General features: G+C 41.4%; 2 protein-coding genes across 7 annotated transcripts in view; one reads left to right on the plus strand and one right to left on the minus strand.

The window, feature by feature from the left end:
* The window catches only part of PRIMPOL (primase and DNA directed polymerase), a 36316-nt gene that overhangs the window by 1523 nt on the left and 10278 nt on the right, over nucleotides 1–24515 (plus strand). For 3 of the 5 annotated variants that reach the window (XM_073341773.2, XM_073341775.2, XM_073341770.2), the window contains exons 2-7: nucleotides 8380–8471; nucleotides 9219–9403; nucleotides 17350–17441; nucleotides 18241–18382; nucleotides 20033–20180; nucleotides 23957–24250. In XM_073341773.2, the coding sequence (XP_073197874.1) occupies nucleotides 8453–8471; nucleotides 9219–9403; nucleotides 17350–17441; nucleotides 18241–18382; nucleotides 20033–20180; nucleotides 23957–24250 (880 nt within the window). In that variant the 5' untranslated portion in view covers nucleotides 8380–8452. Of the gene's footprint in view, nucleotides 1–5612; nucleotides 6498–8379; nucleotides 8472–9218; nucleotides 9404–17349; nucleotides 17442–18240; nucleotides 18383–20032; nucleotides 20181–23956; nucleotides 24251–24515 lie in introns of those variants that run through there. The other 2 variants (XM_073341771.2, XM_073341774.2) reach the window with 2 other exon arrangements.
* CENPU (centromere protein U) overlaps nucleotides 22647–24515 on the minus strand; it is a 35197-nt gene continuing 33328 nt past the window's right edge. The window contains exon 16 of one of the 2 annotated variants that reach the window (XR_012158647.2): nucleotides 22647–24246. The gene's annotated coding sequence lies outside the window, so the exon portion shown is untranslated. The remainder of the gene's footprint in view (nucleotides 24247–24515) is intronic. The other variant, XR_012158648.2, reaches the window with a different exon arrangement.

A 24515-nucleotide genomic window follows, 5' to 3' on the forward strand; every position in this document is an offset into this window, starting at 1 on the left:
CATTCAAGACAGGAAAAAGCATGGACTAGAGACACTGGATTTATGGCTTATTACAACAATCTGTAACTCACCCACACTCTCTCTCTCTCTCTCTCTTTCCCTCACCCTTCCTTTTCTCCCTGTGACTGGACAGGTGATAATGGGCCACTTCATATTGAATGGTCCCTTGAAACATGTTAAATGCTTATGCGAAGAGCTTGTCTCTCTCACCACCAGAAGTTGATCCAATAAAAGATTACCTCATCCACCTTGTCTCTCTAAACTGAAAGTGGTAATTTATTTAGTTCAGACAGGACCTAATCAATTAAGATAAAATTTAGCCACAAATGTAGACTAGGTCAAATTGTGTTCAGCACTGTGAGATAATTTTTTTTTTATATTGTGTGCTGCTTGAGAAGTGATGTTTTAAGAGGCTGGGGTACTTCTTTATTTTCGGTTTGTTTAGTTATTGTTATATTTTGTGGGATTGCTACTTTCCTCTCTGTTTGTATTGATTATGATCTTAAATAATCGTTAGGGGTATCTGGAGTGCAAGATGAGCACCTTGGCTGGTTTCTGTAAATTTAAGTAAATATGTATATGTCCAAATATAGTAGTATGGGGTTTTCACTTCATGATGTGTTTTATGCTTAGATGTACTGAGCCTGAAAACTGACAGGTTGTTTCCAGCTGAAAACTTATACTTCATAGCATGACTCAGCAACAAGTGTGAGAGATTAAATTTAGTCCCTTCTGTCTACTGGAAACCACATTATCTACACATCATCTTTATCAAGTGCCTACTTCAAAGTAACAACTAGTTTAGAGTTTATGGTGAATTCCAAACTCAGTTAATTAGGCATGGTCTACACTAGGAATCATAGAATCATAGAATATCAGGGTTGGAAGGGACCCCAGAAGGTCATCTAGTCCAACCCCCTGCTCAAAGCAGGACCAATTCCCAGTTAAATCATCCCAGCCAGGGCTTTGTCAAGCCTGACCTTAAAAACCTCTAAGGAAGGAGATTCTACCACCTCCCTAGGTAACGCATTCCAGTGTTTCACCACCCTCTTAGTGAAAAAGTTTTTCCTAATATCCAATCTAAACCTTCCCCACTGCAACTTGAGACCATTACTCCTCGTTCTGTCATCTGCTACCATTGAGAACAGTCTAGAGCCATCCTCTTTGGAACCCCCTTTCAGGTAGTTGAAAGCAGCTATCAAATCCCCCCTCATTCTTCTCTTCTGCAGGCTAAACAATCCCAGCTCCCTCAGCCTCTCCTCATAACTCATGAGTTCTAGACCCCTAATCATTTTTGTTGCCCTTCGCTGGACTCTCTCCAATTTATCCACATCCTTCTTGAAGTGTGGGGCCCAAAACTGGACACAGTACTCCAGATGAGGCCTCACCAATACTCCAGATGAGGCCTCACCAATGTATCACTATGTTGCTCTGGGGTGTGAAAAATCCACACCCCATGGGCAATGCAGTTAAACTTACCTAACCCTGGGTATAGACAGTGCTAGGTGGATGAGAGAATTCTCCCATCAATTTAGCTACTGCCTCTTGGGGAGGTGGAGTACATATGTCTAGTAGGTAGCGTCCTCCTGAAGCCTTACGGTGTTGCACCTGCCCTGTTGCAGCATCTTAAGTGTAGACAAGCCCTTAGCTGTGGTTTCCCCCAACTTTCCATTAATTGATCAAGTTAAGTGGTCTGATTTTTAAAAAAAAAAAAAATTCTGAGCTTTCATAATAGATCAAATTATCAAACTACTTTGTATTTTGTGGCTTTAAGATATGAGTTCTCTACTACTGCATCTAAATTCCTAGAATCTTTCCTTCCTTCCTTCTGGAAACTGTTCTGTCCCAAATTTCTCTGTTGTATATGAGCACAAGGCAAACATTTGCCACTCTTCATTTGGCTAGAAGGGCAGGCAATTGGTTTTCTCTAGCAATCATCTACTAATCTCCACAATTGGGTTGTGAACTGGAAGCAGATCTAGAGATGTCAATGGAACAAATCAGGAATAATTATATTTTTCATCATTCCAAAGGTGTGCATAGCAGATAAATGGGAAGACTGAGTTCCTATCCATAGGTGTTTACAATCTGATTTCCTGCTAAATCAGTATTGCCAACCCTAAAAAGTGTTCAAAAATCTTGAGGCAGGCCCCCCAAAATCATAAGGATTGGCTTTAAAATCATGAAATAAAAAAGAGAGTTTTATTTGCCTTCTGGTTTTTGAGCTATTAGGGTTAATGTTTTCCAGCCTTTCTCTGCAACTATGAGGTCTAAACATCTATTTTAAAAAAATGAAAGCCGAGATTCTCGTGACTCCAGGAGCTGAAGTTTTAAGAAAAACTTGAAGTATCACAAGAGTTGGCAAAACAATCCACGTGGGTAAATCATTGCCCACGTGAGTAAAACTTACTCATGAATGTAAACATCTTGACTTCAGTAGGACTACCTTCATGTGTGAGGATTTTCAGAATCAGGCCCTCCATTATGAAGAGCTTACTCTTGTTTCTACAGTATATCCTGGCTTTGTTGCAAGCCAGGGATGTCATTCCAATATGCCTCAGCCAGAGAAGTTTAATGACTTGTTTCAGAGTAACAGCCGTGTTAGTCTGTATTCGCAAAAAGAAAAGGAGTACTTGTGGCACCTTAGAGACTAACCAATTTATTAGAGCATAAGCTTTCGTGAGCTACAGCTCACTTCCTCAGATGCATATCGTGGAAACTGCAGCAGGCTTTATATATACACAGAGAATATGAAACAATACCTACTCCCACCCCACTGTCTTGCTGGTAATAGCTTATCTAAAGTGATCATCAGGTGGGCCATTTCCAGCACAAATCCAGGTTTTCTCACTCTCCACCCCCCCCCCACAAATTCACTCTCCTGCTGGTGATAGCCCATCCAAAGTGACAACTCTTTACACAATGTGCATGACAATCAAGTTGGGCTATTTCCTGCACAAATCCAGGTTTTCTCACATCTCCCCCACCCCCATACACACACAAATTCACTCTCCTGCTGGTAATAGCTCATCCAAACTGACCACTCTTCAAGTTTAAATCCAAGTTGAACCAGAACATCTGTTTGTCTCTGTCTGAGGGGTTGGAGCAAATGCGGTTGTATCGCAGAGCTTGGCTGTAGACGATGGATCGTGTGGTGTGGTCAGGGTGAAAGCTGGAGGCATGCAGGTAGGAATAGCGGTCAGTAGGTTTCCGGTATAGGGTGGTGTTTATGTGACCATTGTTTATTAGCACTGTAGTGTCCAGGAAGTGGATCTCTTGTGTGGACTGGACCAGGCTGAGGTTGGTGGTGGGATGGAAATTGTTGAAATCATGGTGGAATTCCTCAAGGGCTTTTTTTCCATGGGTCCAGATAATGAAGATGTCATCAATATAGTGCAAGTAGAGTAGGGGCTTTAGGAGACTGACCACACCACACGATCCATCGTCTACAGCCAAGCTCTGCGATACAACCGCATTTGCTCCAACCCCTCAGACAGAGACAAACACCTACAAGATCTCTGTCAAGCTTTCTTACAACTACAATACCCACCTGCAGAAGTAAAGAAACAGATTGATAGAGCCAGAAGAGTTCCCAGAAGTTACCTACTACAGGACAGGCCTAACAAAGAAAATAACAGAACGCCGCTAGCCGTCACCTTCAGCCCCCAACTAAAACCCCTCCAACGCATTATTAAGGATCTACAACCTATCCTAAAGGATGACCCAACACTCTCACAAATCTTGGGAGACAGGCCAGTCCTTGCCTACAGACAGCCCCGCAACCTGAAGCAAATACTCACCAACAACCACATACCACACAACAGAACCACTAACCCAGGAACTTATCCTTGCAACAAAGCCCGTTGCCAATTGTGCCCACATATCTATTCAGGGGACACCATCACAGGGCCTAATAACATCAGCCACACTATCAGAGGCTCGTTCACCTGCACATCCACCAATGTGATATATGCCATCATGTGCCAGCAATGCCCCTCTGCCATATACATTGGTCAAACTGGACAGTCTCTACGTAAAAGAATAAATGGACACAAATCAGATGTCAAGAATTATAACATTCATAAACCAGTCGGAGAACACTTCAATCTCTCTGGTCACGCAATCACAGACATGAAGGTCGCTATCTTAAAACAAAAAAAAAAACTTCAAATCCAGACTCCAGCGAGAAACTGCTGAATTGGAATTCATTTGCAAATTGGATACTATTAATTTAGGCTTAAATAGAGACTGGGAGTGGCTAAGTCATTATGCAAGGTAGCCTGTTTCCTCTTGTTTTTTCCTACCCCCCCCCAGATGTTCTGGTTTAACTTGGATTTAAACTTGAAGAGTGGTCAGTTTGGATGAGCTATTACCAGCAGGAGAGTGAATTTGTGTGTGTATGGGGGTGGGGGAGATGTGAGAAAACCTGGATTTGTGCAGGAAATAGCCCAACTTGATTGTCATGCACATTGTGTAAAGAGTTGTCACTTTGGATGGGCTATCACCAGCAGGAGAGTGAATTTGTGTGGGGGGGTGGAGAGTGAGAAAACCTGGATTTGTGCTGGAAATGGCCCACCTGATGATCACTTTAGATAAGCTATTACCAGCAGGACAGTGGGGTGGGAGTAGGTATTGTGTCATATTCTCTGTGTATATATAAAGCCTGCTGCAGTTTCCACGATATGCATCTGAGGAAGTGAGCTGTAGCTCACGAAAGCTTATGCTCTAATAAATTGGTTAGTCTCTAAGGTGCCACAAGTACTCCTTTTCTTTTTAATGACTTGTATAATTCATGGGTTTTTCTGGTATAATTTAAAATGCGCCACAGCACAGAGTTTTTCTTCTCCATCAGGTTTATTAATGTTAGTAAGGGAAAAAGCCAAAAACCCAATTATCATTGTCATAGCCAGTGCAACTGTAAGTAGTAGATAATTTGCATGTATTTGAGTTTTCTGAACTAGGTGGAACTCCCCTGTCTAGAAAAGGCTCAGTTGTCAGTGGATGTTGAATAGGACCTTAGGTTTCCTTTTGGAAACTAGGATTTTCCATAGAATATGTTGTTCCTATAGGGGTTGTAGGCTGTGTTGCTCAGAGGGATTGCCTGGGGTAAGTGAGAATATTTCCAGTAATTTACAATGTGTTTTTTAAAAAATACTTCCTTTCTTTCCTTTCTATCAGGTTATGAAATTTAGCACTGGAGGAGGAAGCAAATATAGAGCATTCTATTAAGGGGAGGAAAAAACATTTGAATCCGTTTCAAACATGGGTTGCTTGGTCACTGTGGACCATGCATGACCATTTTTCAACCCATGTTTTCTACCATCAAACTATTATTCCTGGTCCACACAGGCCAGGGAAGTTGTTGTTTAAGCATATTAGCCTGAACTGGTTTTAAAAAAACTGTTTAAAAAGAGTTCAGATGTACTTTTATTTGGGAATCATGAAAAACTCTCAAGTAACTATTTGAACCAGTTACAAAGATCTAATTCCATATGCGATAATGATACAAACAGAGTTTACTGTCTTCTCTTGTTCTATGGCAGTAATCTCCATTTCTAAGTGCTTTAGTCCATTTGGTTCCATTAATTCTAAAATAAAAAAAATTTAAGACGATACTATGCAAAAATATCAAGTCTCCACTGTGCTTAGATTCATTTTCTGACTCCTTGTCAGAGGAAAGTGACATGAATTCCCAGGAGATACTTCTTCCAACTGAATATCTTCATGTTATGAGTAAGAGCATACTTAAAAGATGAATCGAAACAATAAGAAATTAAAATCATGTCTGAGAAATATTTCTAATCCTTATCCAAGAAGGAAATAAAGTCCCCCCCCCCATTTCTGCATTGGAAGATGTGATAAAAATGGAGTGGGAGTTTCCCAGTAAAAGCAAAAAGTTTAACAGGAAGCATGTAAATCTGCAGACTCTAAAAAATAAATTATCATGCACCAAGAGGAGACTGTAGCCATTTATTTGGGTGGCAAAAGATTTAGGATTCTCGCAGTCTTGGAGATCTTCTTGAAAGAGCAGCTGGTCAGGAGAAAAGAGAGAGATTTCAGATGAAATTGAGAAGCAACTGTTTCTATGCATATTCAGAAATCTACGGTGTGCGTGTTTTTGAAAAGTCATTTTCTGAGCTAACCAGGAAGTTAAATTGAGCGTGTGATTGTTGGAATTCCACATAGTCTCCTTCCCTTCCCTTCCCTTCCCTTCCCTTCTTAAAACACTTTCTCGTGGGAGAATGCCAACAAGGAGAATCCTAATTGTACTCCTGCATGCAGTGCATCCACAGCAGTGCCAGCAACATCAAAATGAAACTGATTAGGAGTACTTGTGACATCTTAGAGACTAACAAATTTATTTGAGCATAAGCTTTTGTGGGCTAAAACCCACTTCATCGGATGCATGCAGTGGAAAATACAGTAGGAAGATATATACAGAGAACATGAAAAAATGGGTGTTGTCATACACACTATAACGAGAGTGATTAATTAAGGTGAGCTATTATCAGCAGGAGAAAAAAACCTTTTGTACTGATAATCAGGATGGCCCATTTCCAACAGTTTACAAGGTGTGAGTAACAATATGGGGGGAAAATAAGCATGGGGAAATAGTTTTACTTGTTAGCTGCATTTCTTGCTAGTGTTGCTGAACAAGGGTTAAGTGGAGGAAGTACTTTCTTGAGGAGGCTTGTGGGAGCAGGAGGAAACTGATAACTTGTTGAAAGAAGTGGGCTGCCCTGGTGGTCTATTGGCAGTACCTATTAATTTGGGATCTTGATAATTACCTCACTCAGCAGGCAAACATTGTCTGGGAAGCATTATGGAAGCAACATGCTTGGCCACTGGATGGATGAGGTATACTGTGTGACTCTCTCTAGTGATGCCTGCTGGATGAATAGAATTAACATGATTGATTATAGTACTATAAGTATATGCAGTGTAGTTGTAACCATGTCGGTCTCAGGATATTAGAGAGACGAGGTGGGTGAGATAATATCTTTTATTAGACCAACTTCTGTTGGTGAGAGAGACAAGCTTTTGAGCCAAACAGAGGTCTTCTTCAGGTCTAGGAAGGAAACTCCAAGAATTACAGCAAAATACAAGGGGGTGGAACAGTTTGTTTAGCATAAATAATTAGTACATATTGTAAGGGATATTCAAGGTAGAGTAGCCCGTTAACACCACTGCAGTCATAAGACAAAGAGGGGGTTAGTGGGTTACAGATTGTTGTAATAAGCCATAAATCCAGTGTCTCTGTTCAGTCCATGATTTTTGGTGTCTAGCAGAGTAATGAATTTACGTTTCCAGGCTCACATTTTGAAAGTGTTACATAAGAATGGCCATACTGGGTCAGACCAAAGGTCCATGTATCCCAGTATCCTGTCTTCCAACAGTGGCCAATGCCAGATGCTTCAGAGGGAATGAACAGAACAGATAATCATCAAGTGATCCATCCCCTGTCGCCCATTCTCAGCTTCTGGCAAACAGAGGCTAGGGACACCATTCCTGCCCACCCTGGCTAATAGCCATTAATGGGCCTATCCTCCATGAACTTATCTAGTTCTTTTTTGAACCCTGTTATAGTCTTGACCTTTACAACATTCTCTGGCAAAGAGTTCCTCAGGTTGACTGTGCATTGTGTGAAGAAATACTTCCTTTTGTTTGTTTTAAACCTGCTGACTATTTCATTTAGTGACCTCTAGTTCTTGTGTTATGAGAAGGAGTAAAACCTGTCCTGCAGGTTTTCTTTGAGGATGATAGGAAAGGGAAACCTGCACAATAGTCTGTAACCCACTAACCCTTTCTTTTTAACAGAGGTGTTAACAAGCCACCTTATCTTGAATGTTCCTTTACAATATGTGCTAACTATTCATGCTAAACAATCTGTTGCACCTTGTATTTTGCTGTGATGCCTAGAGTTCCTTTCCCAGACCTGAAGAAGAGATCTGTTTGGCTCAAAAACTTGTCTCTCTCACCAACAGAAGTTGATCCAATAAAAGATATTGTTTCACCCACCTTGTCTCTCTACTATGAGTAGTCAGTTTCATTCTACAGCTGTTGCCATTGAGAAATTGCTGTGAGTCAGACAAAGGTGGGAGTGGGGTCAGTGAGGGATAATCCAAGAAAGGGTGGGGAACAGAATAGTGGTACTGGTGATTTGTCTTGTAGGTTAAATAGAACAACCTCTGTAATAACATCTTCCCCAATTCCCTTCCTCCCATTCTCTCTGCTTTCCAAGAATCTTAACTCTTATCCATCTGTAAGAATTTTGAGGGGGAAGGAATTTCCCTGAATAAAATTATTAAATTGGAACTTGTCTGTAGTGATGCTAATGTTAAATTTAATGTAGTTTTTTGACTGTGCATTGATTTTCAGAGTTCCTACCATGTGCATACTTTATGTGATTAGAAGTCCGAAGGTTGCGTGATAGTGAACACTGCTGGGCAAAATGTCTTTTCTGAGTACTGGTAAGTTAACTATTTCAAAGTCCTGAAAATTCTGACAGTGAAAACATAGATAATTGAATAAGTAAATTAGAGTAACATGCACTGAGATTATTAAGCAGTTGAAAGCATTGCTGATATGGGTCATAGGCTGAGGATGCCCCTTGGTTTTGAATTGTCTTGCTTTATCTATTTGAGTGGCAATGGGGCCTTGTGGGCATAGGGCTGGGAGCTAGAAGCCACTGAGATCTAATCCTCACTCAGGTACTGACTTGCTGTGATAAGACAAGTCATTTAACTTCTCTTGGTTGATTTCCTCATCTATAAAATAGGTATGATATTTATCTACCTCCACAGGATGGTGTGAGAATGAATTAATATAAATTTGTACATTATTTTGAAAATATAAGCATTATTAAATACTATTCTATAAACAAAATATCATTTGTTACCCTGAGATTTTCCCGTATTCTAAATTGTTTCTGTTGTGTGGATAATAAAATAGGCCTGTCCATTTATAACTTGATTCTTGATACAATTGACGTTCTCATATATTCTCAAACCAGCACAGGGAACTTAGTATTAACGGGAGTTTCACAGCTAAGTTGCGTGTTGATTTGGAGTACAGGCTGCCCTTAGTCATGAAACAGAGAGTATGCTCAAATATGCAACTCACCCCACAGGTATATGAGAAATTGAAGCACATGCAAAATGCTTTTGATTTAGTTATTTTTAACGTAGTACTAAGGGTTCATTTCCTGACTACTTTAGGACAAATGAAGAGAAAATGGGAAGAAAGATTGAAGAATGTTGATGAACTAGCATCTCGATATAAAAGAAAGCCACTTTGCCCTGTTTACAGGCCACAGCTGTCCAAACCATGGCAACCGTGCTCTGTTTGGAGTCTGTTTCATCGACAATCTCAAGCTTTTAACTATGCAAAAACCTGTAAGGAGGTAAGATATTAAATTGTTAGAAGGGTGTCTTCACTATTTAGAAACGTCATTTGTAAAGTTCTGTTAACCTACAGCGTTCACTTCAGGCTTCTTTTGTTGATACATCAGGCAATTTTTTTTCCTTTCAAGTCAACATGATGCATAAGTTGTAATACTCAGTAGTTCCAACATTAGACTGTGTTATTAGATGTAATTAGGGCTAGTTCTAACACAATACTCTAGATGTGTTGTTAATGTAATAGTAGAAGTGCTTGTGGGGAAGAAAGACCAAAGTGGTGGGATGTGACAAGGGAGGTCTGGCAAATGATGTAGATGAGGGAAAGAGCCAAAATGGTAAGAGCAAAAAGAAAAGGAGTACTAGTGGCACCTTGGAGACTAACCAATTTATTTGAGCATAAGCTTTCGTGAGCTACAGCTCACTTCATTGGATGCATTCAATGGTAAGAGGTAGCAGAAGAATGGGAAAGGGCTAAAAATCTAGTAGGAAGGAAGGAGAGAAGAGGACAGAGAATGACGAAGGAAGAGGGAAAAACAGAGAAGTTAAGATCTAAAAGAGGTAGAGATGAATGAAAAGAAAAGCAAAAATATATCCCACAAGAGACAGGCAACCGCTCAGGCACCAAGAAGTGAAAGAGAAGAACCAGATCACCTGAAATGAACCCTGAGCCTAAGGTATAACTGTTTTTGAATGGACGAGCTAGTTATTTATTTGTAATTACCTACATTTCATATTGTGGAATGTGCAATTTCCTTCTGCCATTTCAGCTATCCCAATAACTCTGCAGGTCTGACCTAGTTCTGTATATTACACTAACGTTTAATGCCTGTCAACAATACCCAGTAAAAGAACCCAGTGGTGTTGAAAGAATTTGCAACGCTCTGTGCCCAATTCTTGTTGCTCCATAGAGCAACACAGTCATTTCCTCACCTTAGACAAAGAAATGATGCCATGTTGTGGTAGGAGGCATGAGGGCACATGTAGGCTCTTGAGGAGCCCTAACAGGTCTGGGGAAGAGGGGATAAGGAATGTTGTGATTCAAACAGGTATCCTTGCCACATGGCGGTTGTAAGTAAGAAACTGTAGATCATTAACTTGTTTAAAATCAGCTAGGGGAAGAAAGGCAGAAAGAAACCAAAGTTCATTATATTTAAAAATAGGGATTTTATATTGAAGTATCATATTAGGTGAATTACTTTGACTTAGAAAGTCAAGGTAACAAAATTCAGGTAATATTTATATCTGTCCTTCTAAAGACCAAGGGAGAGAGTGTCAAAAACACAAATGGCAGTTATATGAAAATCTTCACCCACCCAGTTTTATAGCATGAGAAGTCCTGGCTTGATCTGAAGTCTGGGGGCACGTCTTCACGAGCAATGTTACAGCGCTGCCGTGGCAGCACTTTAACGTGGCTCGTGTAGTCGTGGCATAGCGCTGGGAGGGAACTCTCCCAGTGCTATAAAAAAACCACCACCACAAGGTCAGTAGCTTCCAGCGCTGGTGCACTGTCAACGCTAGCACTTTACAGCGCTGAAACTTGCAGTGCTTGCGGAGGGGGGTGTTTTTTCACACCCCTGAGTGAGGAAGTTGCAGCTCTGTAAAGTGCCAGTGTAGACAAGCCCTAAGACCTTGTCTAGATGAGAAAATTGTAGCCAAATCAGTTTAGAAACTGATTAAACTGTTTAGCTAAAGCGATTTAATTAGCTTCACACTGATTTAGTTAAACTGTTCCAATTTTCTCATCTAGACAAGGTCTAATGTAGGCCCCTGGCTCCACCACACCCATGATCTACCACACCCATGATTTCAGCCAGTCAGTCCTCTTCACCTTTACATGCTGTATTTTTTTCTAATACTTTTTCCTTTTAAAAAGTGTCAATTATGAAAAACAATTTTCCACTTCAGTTTTCCCTACAGAGGAGTAAGTAAGGGGCCACACTAATCCTGAGTGTCCAGGAAAACACAGGCAACAAATTGGAACAAAAAATACTAAACCAACAAACTAATATTTGGGAGTTTCCCATTCATTTAACTGGGAAGCTACAATGATGACCCAGTCATATGATAGTCTGCGGTGATATAAATAGCAGCCCTCACATGATCCAAAATGATGTCTACCAGGAAGTACTGTTGGCTTCTTCTGGGTCCAGAGGAAACCCAGAATGGTGTGTTCAATAACAAATACATAAAAAATTACTGCTCTGAAGTCAGGGTGCTTGGTCTCCTGCGTGCCTGGAAGGAAAGAGCCAGCTCTGTGTTACGCATCCCACAACTGGGTTTTTCTTGTCTCTCTTTCCCCTGGCGGCTTTATAGATGGTTTCAGTGAGGGTCACTCTCCAGTCTTAAGTGGTGCACTGCTCCATCACAGTTCTTCTAAGTGTCTTAAAAATAAATTACTGTTTTATGAGAGAGATCATAAATTTACCTATTTCAGTTAGGGCTTGTCTACACTGGCAAGTTTCTGCGCAGTAAAGCAGCTTTTTGTGCTCAAACTGCAGACGTGTACACACTGCCAAGCCACTTTGCGCTGAAACTCCTCAGTTACAGCGCTGCAAAAAACCCACGTTGACGAGAGTCATAAGGCTATTTGTGCAGAGGCTCCAGCGCTCTATTGCCAGTGTAGACGGTTGATTGCTTTCTTTGCTGTAATTGGCCTCCAGAACTGTCCCATAATGCCTCAAGTGACCATTCTGCTCATTGTTTTGAACTCGGCTGCCCTGGAGACATGCGCCCCTCCCCTTTCAAAGCACCGTTTCTGACAGCCCTTGCAGGTTGTGCTGATCTGCTCCAGGACACAAGGCAAATCATTAATGTGGAATGCTCCTGCTGTTAAACACAAAGGCAGGGGTGTGTGTGTGTGTGTGTGTGAGAGAGAGAGATTGCTGTGCAGAGAGCCTAGGGAGGGAGGCGAGGGCTGATGTCAGGGTTTCCCCTTTCCCTGCCTCAGTGCCTGTTGCTTCCTGCCACAGTCTGAACTTGTAAGACAGCATGCTGACAAACTCTCCGTCCCACAAAACACACTCTCTCCCCCTCTCCATTCACACACACTTCTCCCCGCCCCCCTTCAGTTGAAAAGCAGCTTGCAATGTCGTAGGATGCCCATGGAACAATGGGATTGGGAAACCTGCATCATGTGATGCTGTGCCTACCCCATGGGGTATCATCCCAAAGCACCCTGCAGCCAGTTGTACAGTGGGATAACTACCACAATGCACTGCTGTCTTTGCCGTTGCCAGAGCTGCTAATGTAGATGCGCTCCAGCGTCTCAATGAGCACAGTGTGGACACGCAACAGCAGTTTAATTCCAGCGTTTTAATAAAAGTGGCATAACTTGTGGCGCAAAAACTTGCCAGTGTAGACATACCCTTAGTCACTGGTTTGTTTTATTCAAACATTTCATAAATGTACTCCTTTAATGAAACTAACCTTTTTCTGGTATTGAAACATATTACTGTACCTAAACAATTGTATTAACATCAGTTTGAGTCAGTAAACTTGTCAAACATATAAACTGTCATTAAAGGGACAGCATCAACTTGATGGCTACTCAATTAAAAAAAAGTAGGAGTGGTGTGATGGCATGTTTACCCCACACAGGTTAACCAGCTTGGGTGCACCTGGAGGGCGAGTCAAGACTAATTAGAAATAAAGCCCGAGGGGGCGGGAGAGGAGAGTTTGTCTCTATAAAGAGCTGTGTGAAGTCAGTTGGGGAGGAGAGAAAGTGGGAAGTGTCATCTCTCTGGGAAGAAACCTGAAAAGAAGGTCGAGACAGGAGAAAGGCTTCTCTAGGAGGCCTCCTGAACAAAGGCCCTGATGGGCTGAAGCCCACTAGAAACCCTGAATAAGGGGAGGAATGTGCAGCCCCTAGATTGGAGGATTGATTGAACCAGGGAGGAGGAAAGGAGGAGGAGCAGCAGCAACAACAGAGGCACGCCTGCCTGCTGAGCCCAGCTGGGCTGAAGATTTTCTTTGAATACATTTACTTGTTGGACTTTTGATAAAGTAAAGTGGTCTGGCCAGAAGGCCACAATTCTATGTCTGGCCACAAGGGGGCATGTTAGGTTTGGCAAGGTTGCCACATGTAGGGGCTTGTTTAGGATCTGCAGAATACCCCTCTGAAAAAGGAGGAATAAAAGAGAAGCTACAAAATGGAGGAAGTAGTCAGCCTATTAGCAGCGCAGCAGGATCATACTCAGGTTGTCCTCCTGCAAGGACATCCGGCAGCTGCAGTAGAAGTGTGTCCTGCAGTGCCTGGAAAAATGGACCTCAGCAGTTGATCGGCTTCTAGGTGAGAAGACCCCAGCAATCCAGTCCTAGGATTGGCAAAGCTGGGGTCAGACAATGACCCAGAAGCTTTTTTGTGTACTTTTGAATAGGTGGCTAGGACATCAGGATAGGCAGAATCATCCTGCGTGGCCCAGATGGCCCTGTTTCAGTTTAGGGAAGCTCATGTAGCATACAGGGCCCCCACCAAAGAGCAGTCAAAATCATATCCTGTGGAGAAGCTGAATGATACCTGAAGCCTATCGTCACTGCATTAGAATGGAACCATTTCCTCAAGAAGCATGGCCTAGGGTGATTGCTCAGCAGCTCCAAGACCTGGCATGGCACTGACTGTCCAGAAGCTAGTTCTGTAGAGAGAATTATGAATCACATTGTCTTAGAATAATTGCTGCAGATTCTGCAAGCAGGGGCCCAAAGTTAGGTCTGGCAGTTTTGGCCAGTTTACACTGGTACTGCAGTGGAAAGAACAGAGGTGAATGATACCAAGCAAGCTGAGTAGTGGGCCAAAGCAAAGATCATCATCCTGAGGAAGGCTGGAAGAGGTAAAACCCCAGACTCCAAAGAGTTGGGGGGAAACATGGGGAGGAAGAGTCCTGGGTGGTTCTAAGTTTCAGGGCCAAAATGAGGTATCAACTCCACAGTCACTTCCCTAGCCCAGTGGAAGCACTCCAGGAGGTAGCTGCGGAAACCTGGTCATATGTTTCAGATGTGGCTGACCAGGGCATGTGAGAAAAGAGTGTCCCATGTTGGAGTGGGGCATTATAACCTGGTTTGTGGTTTGGGAGGCTCTTCAAGGCAGGGTTGAACCCTACCATATGTGGTGTCTGTCAAGCTGCAGAAACAAGTGACAAAAGGTCTGGTTGTCTCAGGCTGCAGGCAGACTTTTATTGCAGAAGTGGACTTATATCTGGTAAGATGGACTGGCAGATACATATCTTGTATACACAGAGAGACCCGAATATACCCAGTGATGGTAGTGGAGTTGGAGGTCAGGGTGGCCAAGTGAGAGTCGGAGTGATGAGGAACTGACCAGACACTGACCAGGTTTCCTGGCCTTGATGTGGCAAAACCCAGGCCAGTTAAGGAGACACTTACCCAGACCAATGATCAGGGGTGCTCAGCTCTTCTGAGCACACTGATGATCGCCTGGAGACTGCTGAGAGAACTAGAGAGGAAATTCTGAGACATCCTCATAGTCTAGAGAAACAATTACAGGAAGATAAACAGGACTTGGCAGAAGTAAATGCCTCCCAGCATTGAATTATAATGAAGGCGGCAAAGTTAGAGCAGGACTTGGTCTGGACCAAGGCAGAATTGGAGCACAAAAGCAACAGAGCCAAGAGTTCAGGCCGAAGCTAGCTACATGTCTGGTGGCAAGGAATTACACAAATAAAGGGCCTAAAGTTGTGCCGGAACAATGTACTCTGGGGTCACAAACCAACCCCCTGGTAGAATCAAAGGGGTTTTGAAGATAGCGGCGTGGCAGCAGACTGAGGAAGTTCAGATGCCAACCAGCTGACCGGGGGTAGGGTGAGAAGTCAGCTGAAAAGGCCAGAGGCCCTGGCAACAGGTATACTGAAGGGAACAGAAATGGAGGAAGTGGTGACTGATACAGCAAGGCTTCAGGAAAAGCTGATGGCAGCAGAGCAGACCGTGGAAGAGGAAAAGGCAAATCTAGAGAAGGCGAAAAGGGAGTGGGAATTCCAGATAGAGCTCCTGGAAGATGATAAGCAGAGACTACACGTGGGGGGGCGTGCAAGGTGATGTCCCTCCCTCCCCTGCTGAGATTTGATGCTTGGCTTATACTGAGCATGCTCAGTAACTGAAGCAGTTGAGGAAGGCTGCCCTCACTCTGCCACCCCGCCTCTCAGCAGGCACAGGTCATCGAGAAGAGCTCATTTGACAGCCAGTTGGCAGTCCTTCTGGCACCAGGCAGGATGTAATCTTGAGGGGGAGACAGTGTGATGGGGTGCACCAGGGCCATGGTTCAGGACTAACTAAGGGTATGTCTACACTACCCATGTTACAGCACGGCCGCGGCAGCGCTGTGACATGGGCAGTGTGGACACGCTTTATAGCCAAAAAAGAGCTCTCCCAGCAATTAAAAAAAACCAACCCCACCCCGAACGAGCGGCGGTAGCTTTAAAGCGCTGTCTATACTGGCGCTTTTCAGTGCTTAAAACTTTTGTCGCTCAGGGGGGTGTTTTTTCACACCCCTGAACAACAAAAGCTTTAGCGCTGAAAGTGGCAGTGTAGACACAGCCTAAAAATAAAGTTCAGTTGGAGGAGAGCAGGGTTTATATCCATAAAGTGCCAGGAGAGACCAGGTGGGAAGTGCCCTCTCCCTGGGAAGCAGCTGAAAAGAAGGTGGATGGGGTAGGGGAGGACCAGACAGGGTTCTCCAGAGGCAAGCTGAAAGCCTGGCTGAGATGGGGTTCCTGGTGAGCTGGAGCCTGCCAGAAACCATTAGTTAGGGAGAAGTGTTCCAGCCTCGGACTGGGGGATTGAGCGAACGGCGGCAGTCCTCAGCACAGTTGTACCTCTGCTGAGCCCAGCCGGGCTGAAGGTTTGCTTTCAATACATTTTGTTGTTGTTCTTTGGTAAAGGACTTGCTGACCCTACAAAGAGCTGAACACTAAATTGACCTGACTGCAGGGCCAAAACACTCTGATGGTTAGAGGAGGCCACAGGACAGTGTGTATGTGTAGGGGAGAGGAAACTGAGGCACAGCTTCTGCAATGTCACAATTGGCATGGCAAGTTTGCCACAAGTAGTTTCTGGCATTACATCTCTTCCTCAATTCCCCAGTTTTTGTTGCCTTTACAATCATATTTTCTTATTTTAAGACATTTTTCCTCTCCACTCTTACCGCATATCAAACCCACACAGACAGCAGGGAGAACTGACTAACGACCCTATCCTATGGTTACTTCCATGCAGACTGATTCTCTGAGAAGCCCCACTGACTTAAATGGAGCTTGGTGCAGGGGTCTGCCTGTGCAGAGCTCACTGCAGGATCAGGATCTGACTCACTATACAGGGGAACAGTGCATATGACAGCGTGCAAAGTAAAATATTTTGAGACAGGTGTTACCAACTCTTCAAATGTCATGAATTTCATTAAAGAAGTTATGACTGCCAAAGCTGTTTCCTAATTATGTTCCAGTTTGGGAGCATTTTTCTCTGTAGGGTCACCTCTGGTTTTACATATAGTATATAATTAAAAGGATGGTTTGAACATCGTTTTGCTTGATTTAGGCCATATGTTGCTTCTCTCTTCAGTGGGAATCCCCTTCTCTGTACACTGTTTCTCTTCCCATTGATGTTACCATGCTGCTGATCAAAATAAGATTTTACTAGGCAAATACCACTTGAGGGTTTGATTCAGATCTCAGTTACATCAATGCAAATCCATAGTAGCTTTATTGACTTCAGTGAGCTGCTAAGAGTTACGCTGGTGTAATTTAAATAAGAAGCTGGCTCTTAATTAGCAATAAAAGGTACTTAGGCTTTTTTTTTTAAAAAACCTAAACCATCCTTTGATAGATTGTTACTAATTAGAAAATAATTACTAACCTTTGATCTGAGAAATTAATTTCAAGCAAAAGATTTTGACTAGTGATGTGAAAAAGGAACAGTTAACTCTTTCTTTTAATTTAAAAAGGATGTTCATGTATTTGCTTTGGAAACGAACGCAGAAGATGGACAAAGGTATTATCTTGTGACAACATATACAGAGCTTTGGTTTTATTACAAGTGAGTATTTTGAAAAAAGTACCTCTTAGCTGCTTTAAACTTCGTCAGGGCTGGGGCTGGTATAGACCAGCTCTCAGAAAGCAGGGTACCATAACTGGCTCCCTGACATTGATCCCCTCAAATGTGCTACAGTGCTTGACCACTGAAGAGAATTGGTATCCATAGTGAACAATCATCATCATTCTGGTGCATCAGCAGATAAAATAATTACATCTTCATGAACCATTTTATATATAATTCTTAACAGTCATTTAACAGAAACATATCACATGGTCGAGTTCTGATACTGAACTGTCTAGTAAAGGTCTACAGTCAACTTAAAAAAAAATTCTAAAATGTTTTAGCCATAGTGCATCTGATTAAGTGACAGAATTCTAAAAATCCAATTTTTGTATTTAAGCTCTTTATATTTTGCACTTCTCTCAGTTTGGATGTCAAAATTCAAAGAAGTTGGTTCCACTTTTGTGTGTAGTTTTACTTTAAGGTTCTCAGCACTAGTGGATTTATTGTTTAAAATGACTGTTTCCATTAGTTATTTTTATTCGTGAAAACATATTTGTTGATCTTAGGTGTTTGTAAGAATTTATTTTTTTACAAAATCTAAATTTTAGGCCACATGTATATTTATGGTGTTTCTTTAGTTAGTCACAAAATTCATACTTTAAGTTGTTCAGAACATAGTAGAGCTAGTCTTTAAAACATTTCAACAAGTGTTTCACTAAAGAGGAATAAAAATCTTTATTTTTTAAAATTATTGTTCATAAACATGGGTGATGATTCTTGACTACTTTCTGTTTAGCAAAGAACAAAAAACAAGTCTCATGCATTGCTATGAAGTTATTCCTGAAAAAGCTGTTTGCAAACTGTATTTTGATTTGGAGTTCTATAAACCAGTGAATCCTGGAGCTGATGGCAAGCAGATGATTGCAAAGTTAATTGAGGTAAAACGAACAATAATTAGAATATAACATATTGTAGGTCTGTCTGTCTTGTTATTGGCCTTAATGTGGATCAAAGAGAATAAAGTGAACAAATTTTCCTTATAGTTATTCTATAGCTGAAGTTATCACAAAAAAATGAAAATTGATTACACGTTTTTAGAGAAAATTAAAAAAGCGTGTTTAGATATTGCTAGTTAAAGCAAAGTTTTTCTGGTTTTCCTGCTTTAGAGGAACAAGAGACAAATAGTGGTTGGTATGACAGCATGTTCACCAGAGGCCTGGGACATTTTGTAATTTATCTTTCATTATATTGCCTCTGTAGAGTCTTACTGGTGGATTATGTGCCCCGATACAAGAGCCACAGAACCAAAGAAAGCAGTAAAATTGTTAGGGAGCATATAGGCATGCCCCTGAGCTCTAACAAAAGACTTCACCCTCTATTTTTCCCTCAGTTCTTCTTTTCCCGGTTGTTTCAAGTCCCTTTTTTCCCCAGTGTGGTTTTTATTAAGCGTAGGCCTTTTCTGATTCTTATATAGAGTCACTCCTTATTAGTTACTGGTTTTACTAATTAGCACAAATGTTGTTTTCATATGGATTTGGTTGGGCTTAATGTCCCGGCCCACCATATCTCCAATGTGGTGGACAAAAAGAATAAAACGAGCTTTCAGAAATACATCTCCTTCTCTAGTAAAATATCCTGTCTCAGATAAGTACGAAGGTTTAAGAACATTCATCCTAAGAGCCTTGTGCATGCCTCTCGCTGCGAAGGAAAGAAGCCACAGACTGAATGAGGGCTTTTCTCTTGGAGCAGTCTTCAGGGGATCCACCTCTTTTGAGAGCATGAGAGTCAGTTGTGAAATCTAAGGGATCCTCAAAATCAAAGAAGATTGTTGGATCCAAAAGGAGGGATCTGAGATACCAAGATCTGAAGCTTTTGGACTCGTTGGATCTAAGGTCATAACTCTGGCCCTAGATATAATGTGACTAAGGGCTTGTCTACCCTGGCAATTAACAGAGCTGTAAATTTCTCGCTCAGGGGTGTGAAAAAACACCCCCCTGAGCGCAGCAAGTTGCAGCACTGTAAAGTGCCAGTGTAAACAGGGCCCCAGCTCTGGGAGCCGCGCTCCCAGCCCTGATAGCTACGCCCCTCGGGGAGGTGGGTTTTTGAGAGTGCTGGGAGAGCTCTTTCCCAGCGCTGCGCCACGACCACACAAGGCACGTTAAAGTGCTGACGTTGCAGCGCTTTAGCGTTGCCAGCGTAGACTAGCCCTAAGTTGTCGTAGGTGTGGATTGTAGAGTCTTCAACGCTGGTTGTCACTGGAGCTGTAAACTGTACTTGGGAAGCAGTGTAACAGAAAAATGTATAGATGAGATGGTATATTAGGCTTTTGGGTGAGAAACTGGAAATTTGCAACAGTCTGCTACTGGTACCATAATCATACACGTATTCAATTTATAAGGTAAAATATGTGTTTGTATTTTGGTGAGACTTTAATAAATCATGAAACTTCATAGTCTAAAAAAACAGTATGTTCAAAACCAAAAATATCTTTGAAATGAATGAAGACATAAAATCTGACCTGTCACAATCTATGGGTACCTTTTAGTTATTAAAAAAACAAAAAATAGCCTACTTTTTTTATTTTTCAGCTTTTTAGTAAAAAGCTGGAAGAACTTTATGGAGTTAAATGTTCAGCTGAAGATGTCTTGAACTTAGATTCCAGCACTGATGAAAAATTTAGCCATCACTTAATATTTCTGCTTCACAAGACAGCATTTAAGGATAATATTAATGTTGGTAAGCATATTTTCTTATTTCTAGTACATAAAAAGGAAATGTGTGGAATTTTAATATCTTACTAGTACAATCAAGCACTCAGATATTATGATAATGGGGACCATAGGTGGAAACAAATATGTATTTCCAGTTACATATTTGTGTGTTATTGTGCTTCAACTGATTTCCTGCTCATGTATTTTCTTTTGTTTTCTGTGACTAGTAGCGCAATTTCTCATCAGCCTTCTACTTCAAGGAAACAGCTACTCTCTGTGTGTGTGTCTATACTGTATTTACAGAACAAAGACATCACAAAAGCTGGTAAAAGGCTTGATGATAGTTTTACAGTTGCTTACTTATTTTGTAGATTAAGGTGTGTGTTTTTTTTTTTAATTGGCTGAAGTTAAACTTTATTGGCCAGATTCTTGAATCCAGCTGAGCTATGCTAGCCCAAGACCTTAGTGAAAGGGCAAAGGCATACCTTAAAGCTGCCTTTGCATTAGCCTGATCTAGGGAACAGTGGGAAGCTCTTTGGTTCTTGACATAAGTTGGAATGTCTTCTAGGCTACAACAGCCCCTCATGGACCATTTTGCCAACCCAGGATTGCCAAAGCACAGTGGATTCCAGCCCCATACTCTCATGCTACTTACTCTTGTGGGGCTTGGAGGAAGTAGTGTAGTCCCTCCATACCTAGCTCTGGGCTAGACAGAGAGTTTGCTATGCAAGGGGAACATTCAGCTGTCCTTCAGGGCAGCTTTCTGGCTGGTAAGTGCCCTGGAACGATACAAAGAAGCCAGACTGGAACCAAGAATCTGGCCCTAAATGCCCCTGTTGGTCCTTATCTTGCTCCCATTGAACTCACTGGGAGTTTTGCTATTGACACCAGTGGGATTACAATAAAATCCTTCATTTAGTAAGAGTAAGAAAAGTTGCCTGGGAGTGATTTGAGAGCACAAGAGAGACAGGCTCCTTGCTCTCAGGGTCAAGTGCTTCGCCCCACCCCAGCCTAGAGCAACAGTTACAGAGAAAGTCTGACTTTGCTCCTGCAGCCCTGGGCTGGAGCATGTGCTGTCACTCTTTTAGGATAGTACATACAGTCTGGTCAGCACTGGGAGCTGTGAGGGGATGGAGCATGCTCAGTGAAGGCAGAATCTTTGGCAAATTTAGCAATAAAACTGTAAGAAGTGTGTACTGGGCATGTGTGAACTGAGATTTTTTTCAGAGGTTGATAACTTGGCCAAATTTTCACAGTAACAGCAAAAGGTACATACTACCCCGGCCCAAAGGTCACACCCTGCCAAATTTCAAGTCCCTGGTCCAAACATGGGGTTGCTGTAGCTTCTCAAAGAAAAGGACAACAGAATTATTTTTAATATTGCAAAACAACGTATTTTCCTCTAACCTCAGTTTCATAAGCAGTTAAATCATTTTGGCTGAAACCTTTTCCCCCGCCCCAAAAAAGAAAGAAAGAAAAACCAAGAAACCAGCTTGAGGGAGACACCTCATATGGAAAATTTCAAACCAAACAGATAAAAGGCTGGCAAAGTTATAAGCAACTGCAAACAGATTCCTACAATGGGAAGTGTTGGGCAACCTTAATGTTAGGCAGTGCTACTAGCCTCGCCCGGCATATAGCATAAGCAGTATATTGCTCATTATTTTCATTAAGACTAATAGAAACAAATAAAACCATTTCTTCTCCCTGTTCTCCCCCACCTCCCCCCCATGACTCTTCTATTGCAGCCACAAAAACAAAATGATTAAATGTGATCATTAACTCTTCATCAGTCTAAAAGTTTGATTCTGTAACCTCTTTCTTACAAAGTTATTAAAGAATGTGTGGATCAAAAGTATTTTATTTAAAACTAATTTTAGCCTTGTGATCTAGATAGCTAAGTGTAGAATAAACCCATACTCTTTCAGTTTATTACATCAGCTGTTCCCTTTCAATAAGAGCACTTGAGCTATTACTTCCAGCCCATTGGTTAGGCTTTTTCTATCACCATTGTGAACTAAATTATTAACGCGGCTGGACATTAAATGTTTGTGTTTAAAATCAGTCATGGTTATAATAGATTTATAGGGACAGTAGGCAGAGTAAGCAGTAAATGGTTTGTTTATTGTTATTTTGCCTTCCTAGCAGTAATAGGAAACTAAATTTGCTTGCGATACAAAGTGTCAGTTTAGTAAACAATGTTACTCTTTAACACACATTAAATATGAAACTCAGATTTAGTTAATCTCTTAATCATCTACATGTCAAAAATGGTTGATTGTCTCTTGAAGATTAGCAGCTTTATAGTTTGAGTAATTCAGTTTTTAAATGTTGGGCCTAATTATCTACTGATTTTTACATAGAAAATGTCTATAAATTCAGTTTGCTTGATACAGTGATATCCAAGCATCTAAATATCAATCAGGATTTTTTGTATATGAAGAGAGAGGAAGGTCAACAGTTTAAATAAACTGTCCAATGATATTAAAGCTATAAGCAATTTTCTCTCTCTTTTTTTAAATCAAGTCTTTATTGTGGAATACCAGTTAATGAATAATAGATTATTTAATCTATGATGTTTCCATTATAAATCATCACAACCTGTGTGTTCTCTGGGACAAACTAGAAAATGAAACTGCAGTCTTATCCTAATAAAACTGAGTATTTTATTAGAATTTTTCTGTCAAACATTCTGCAAAATAAGTAATATCCTAAAATATTAAGTGTGTTACTCTTCTACCAACCTCTAAGAAGGCTTTAAAACAAAGGGATTAAATTCACAGCCGGTTTAAGCAAGTTCAGCTCCATTGATTTCAGTGGACTTGCACTCATTCATGCAAATAAAAAACCTGTTGTTCAAGCTGCAAGCTGTAGTGGCTGATGCTCCCTCATATGCCACAGTACTGACCTGTTGTCCAGTCCTGCACTTACGCATGTGAGTAGTCCCATTCACATTACTGTAAGTGGTGTGTATAAGTGTTCACAGAATGAGGCTCCAATTGGCTAAGAGAATGGAGCATCTCTTTTGCTCACTGGGAATCTGGCAGTCTAATGGGAGATCCAAGTCCATAGTCAATGTCAAATCCAAAATTCTGGCTCATGCTGATCATTGGCAAAGTCATTCATTACCAAAACCAGCACCCTGTGTGCTCTGATCATGGATGAAGTACCAGACCATGACTCTTATCACCAGTAGTAACACTATTTGGGCAATAGCATGGGTGTCCTGTGCCCTGCTGTCAGGTTGGTAGAGAAGAGTATGGTCCTCCTTTGAAACCCTGCACAAGGCTGGTTTACTAGGACTTTGAACAGGTATCCAAGATTTTTTCCTCAATGTGAAACTTTGGTTAGAGAAGCTGTAGTGACATTACTACACATTTGCCATTCACAACATTTCAGTTTTTATTATTATTTTGTTTCTAGGACCAGGGCCCACTTGTTTGGTTCTGTACAAATATATAGAAACACATGGCTCCTTCCCTGAGGAGCTCACGGCCATTAAGATGGTGAAGGGTGTGAGAGAATGATACAACCAAAATATGGACAGTTCTTACATACCTGTTTTAACATGGTGAGGTGTCTTAAAAAACAGCAGCACAAACTTCAGTTTCAACTAAAGTTCATGCCAAAACTTGGGCCTCCCATTTAGCAGTTTAAAGCATTGGTTGTGCACCAGACTTAGAAGAGAGAGAAACTCTATCCTGGTTTTTTATTTGAAAGTCTTTGCACAAAACATATTGAATGCATTTTTAACTTGTGACTAAACAGACCCTGATCCATTTCTTTTCTTATTATTTTAAGGTAATTTTGTGAAAACAGTTTTGCAACCTGCTCTTGTTTTAACTGAAAATAAAGCTGATGCTCTGATTCTAGAAGAAGGGGCGGACAGTGTTGTTTCCCAGTCTTCCAAAGCAACAGCTGAAATAGATGGTACTGTTGTAAACCTCAGTGCAGTGAAGGAGCCTCCTGGGAAATGGCAATCTAATATGCACAAAACGCTGGAAAATGGAGCACGGCAACAGAACGAAAATCCTGATCTTTCCTTTCTTGTTGTGAATGATAAGGAGGGAGGCAAGCAACTTGTCGTCGATCTGGGTAAATATAAAAATTAGTTACTGACAGAATTCTGAGCCAAATTCTGCCATTAGATGCATGCACAGAAAATGCAGCCTGCGGGAAGGAGGCATTTGCATGCACAAATTAAGTAAGAATTCAGCTCCATATTATGTGTATTTTATTCCTGTTAAGGTTGTGTACTGGAATGCAACAAAGGTTAAGTAACCAGAGATGATTTATGCTTTGGTCCCAGCACTGTTTGCACAGTGTTTTGCTTAATGTACAGTAATATAATTAAGTACTG

The sequence above is a fragment of the Lepidochelys kempii genome, chromosome 4 (genome assembly GCF_965140285.1).
Source record: "Lepidochelys kempii isolate rLepKem1 chromosome 4, rLepKem1.hap1, whole genome shotgun sequence".
NCBI lineage: Eukaryota > Metazoa > Chordata > Testudines > Cheloniidae > Lepidochelys > Lepidochelys kempii.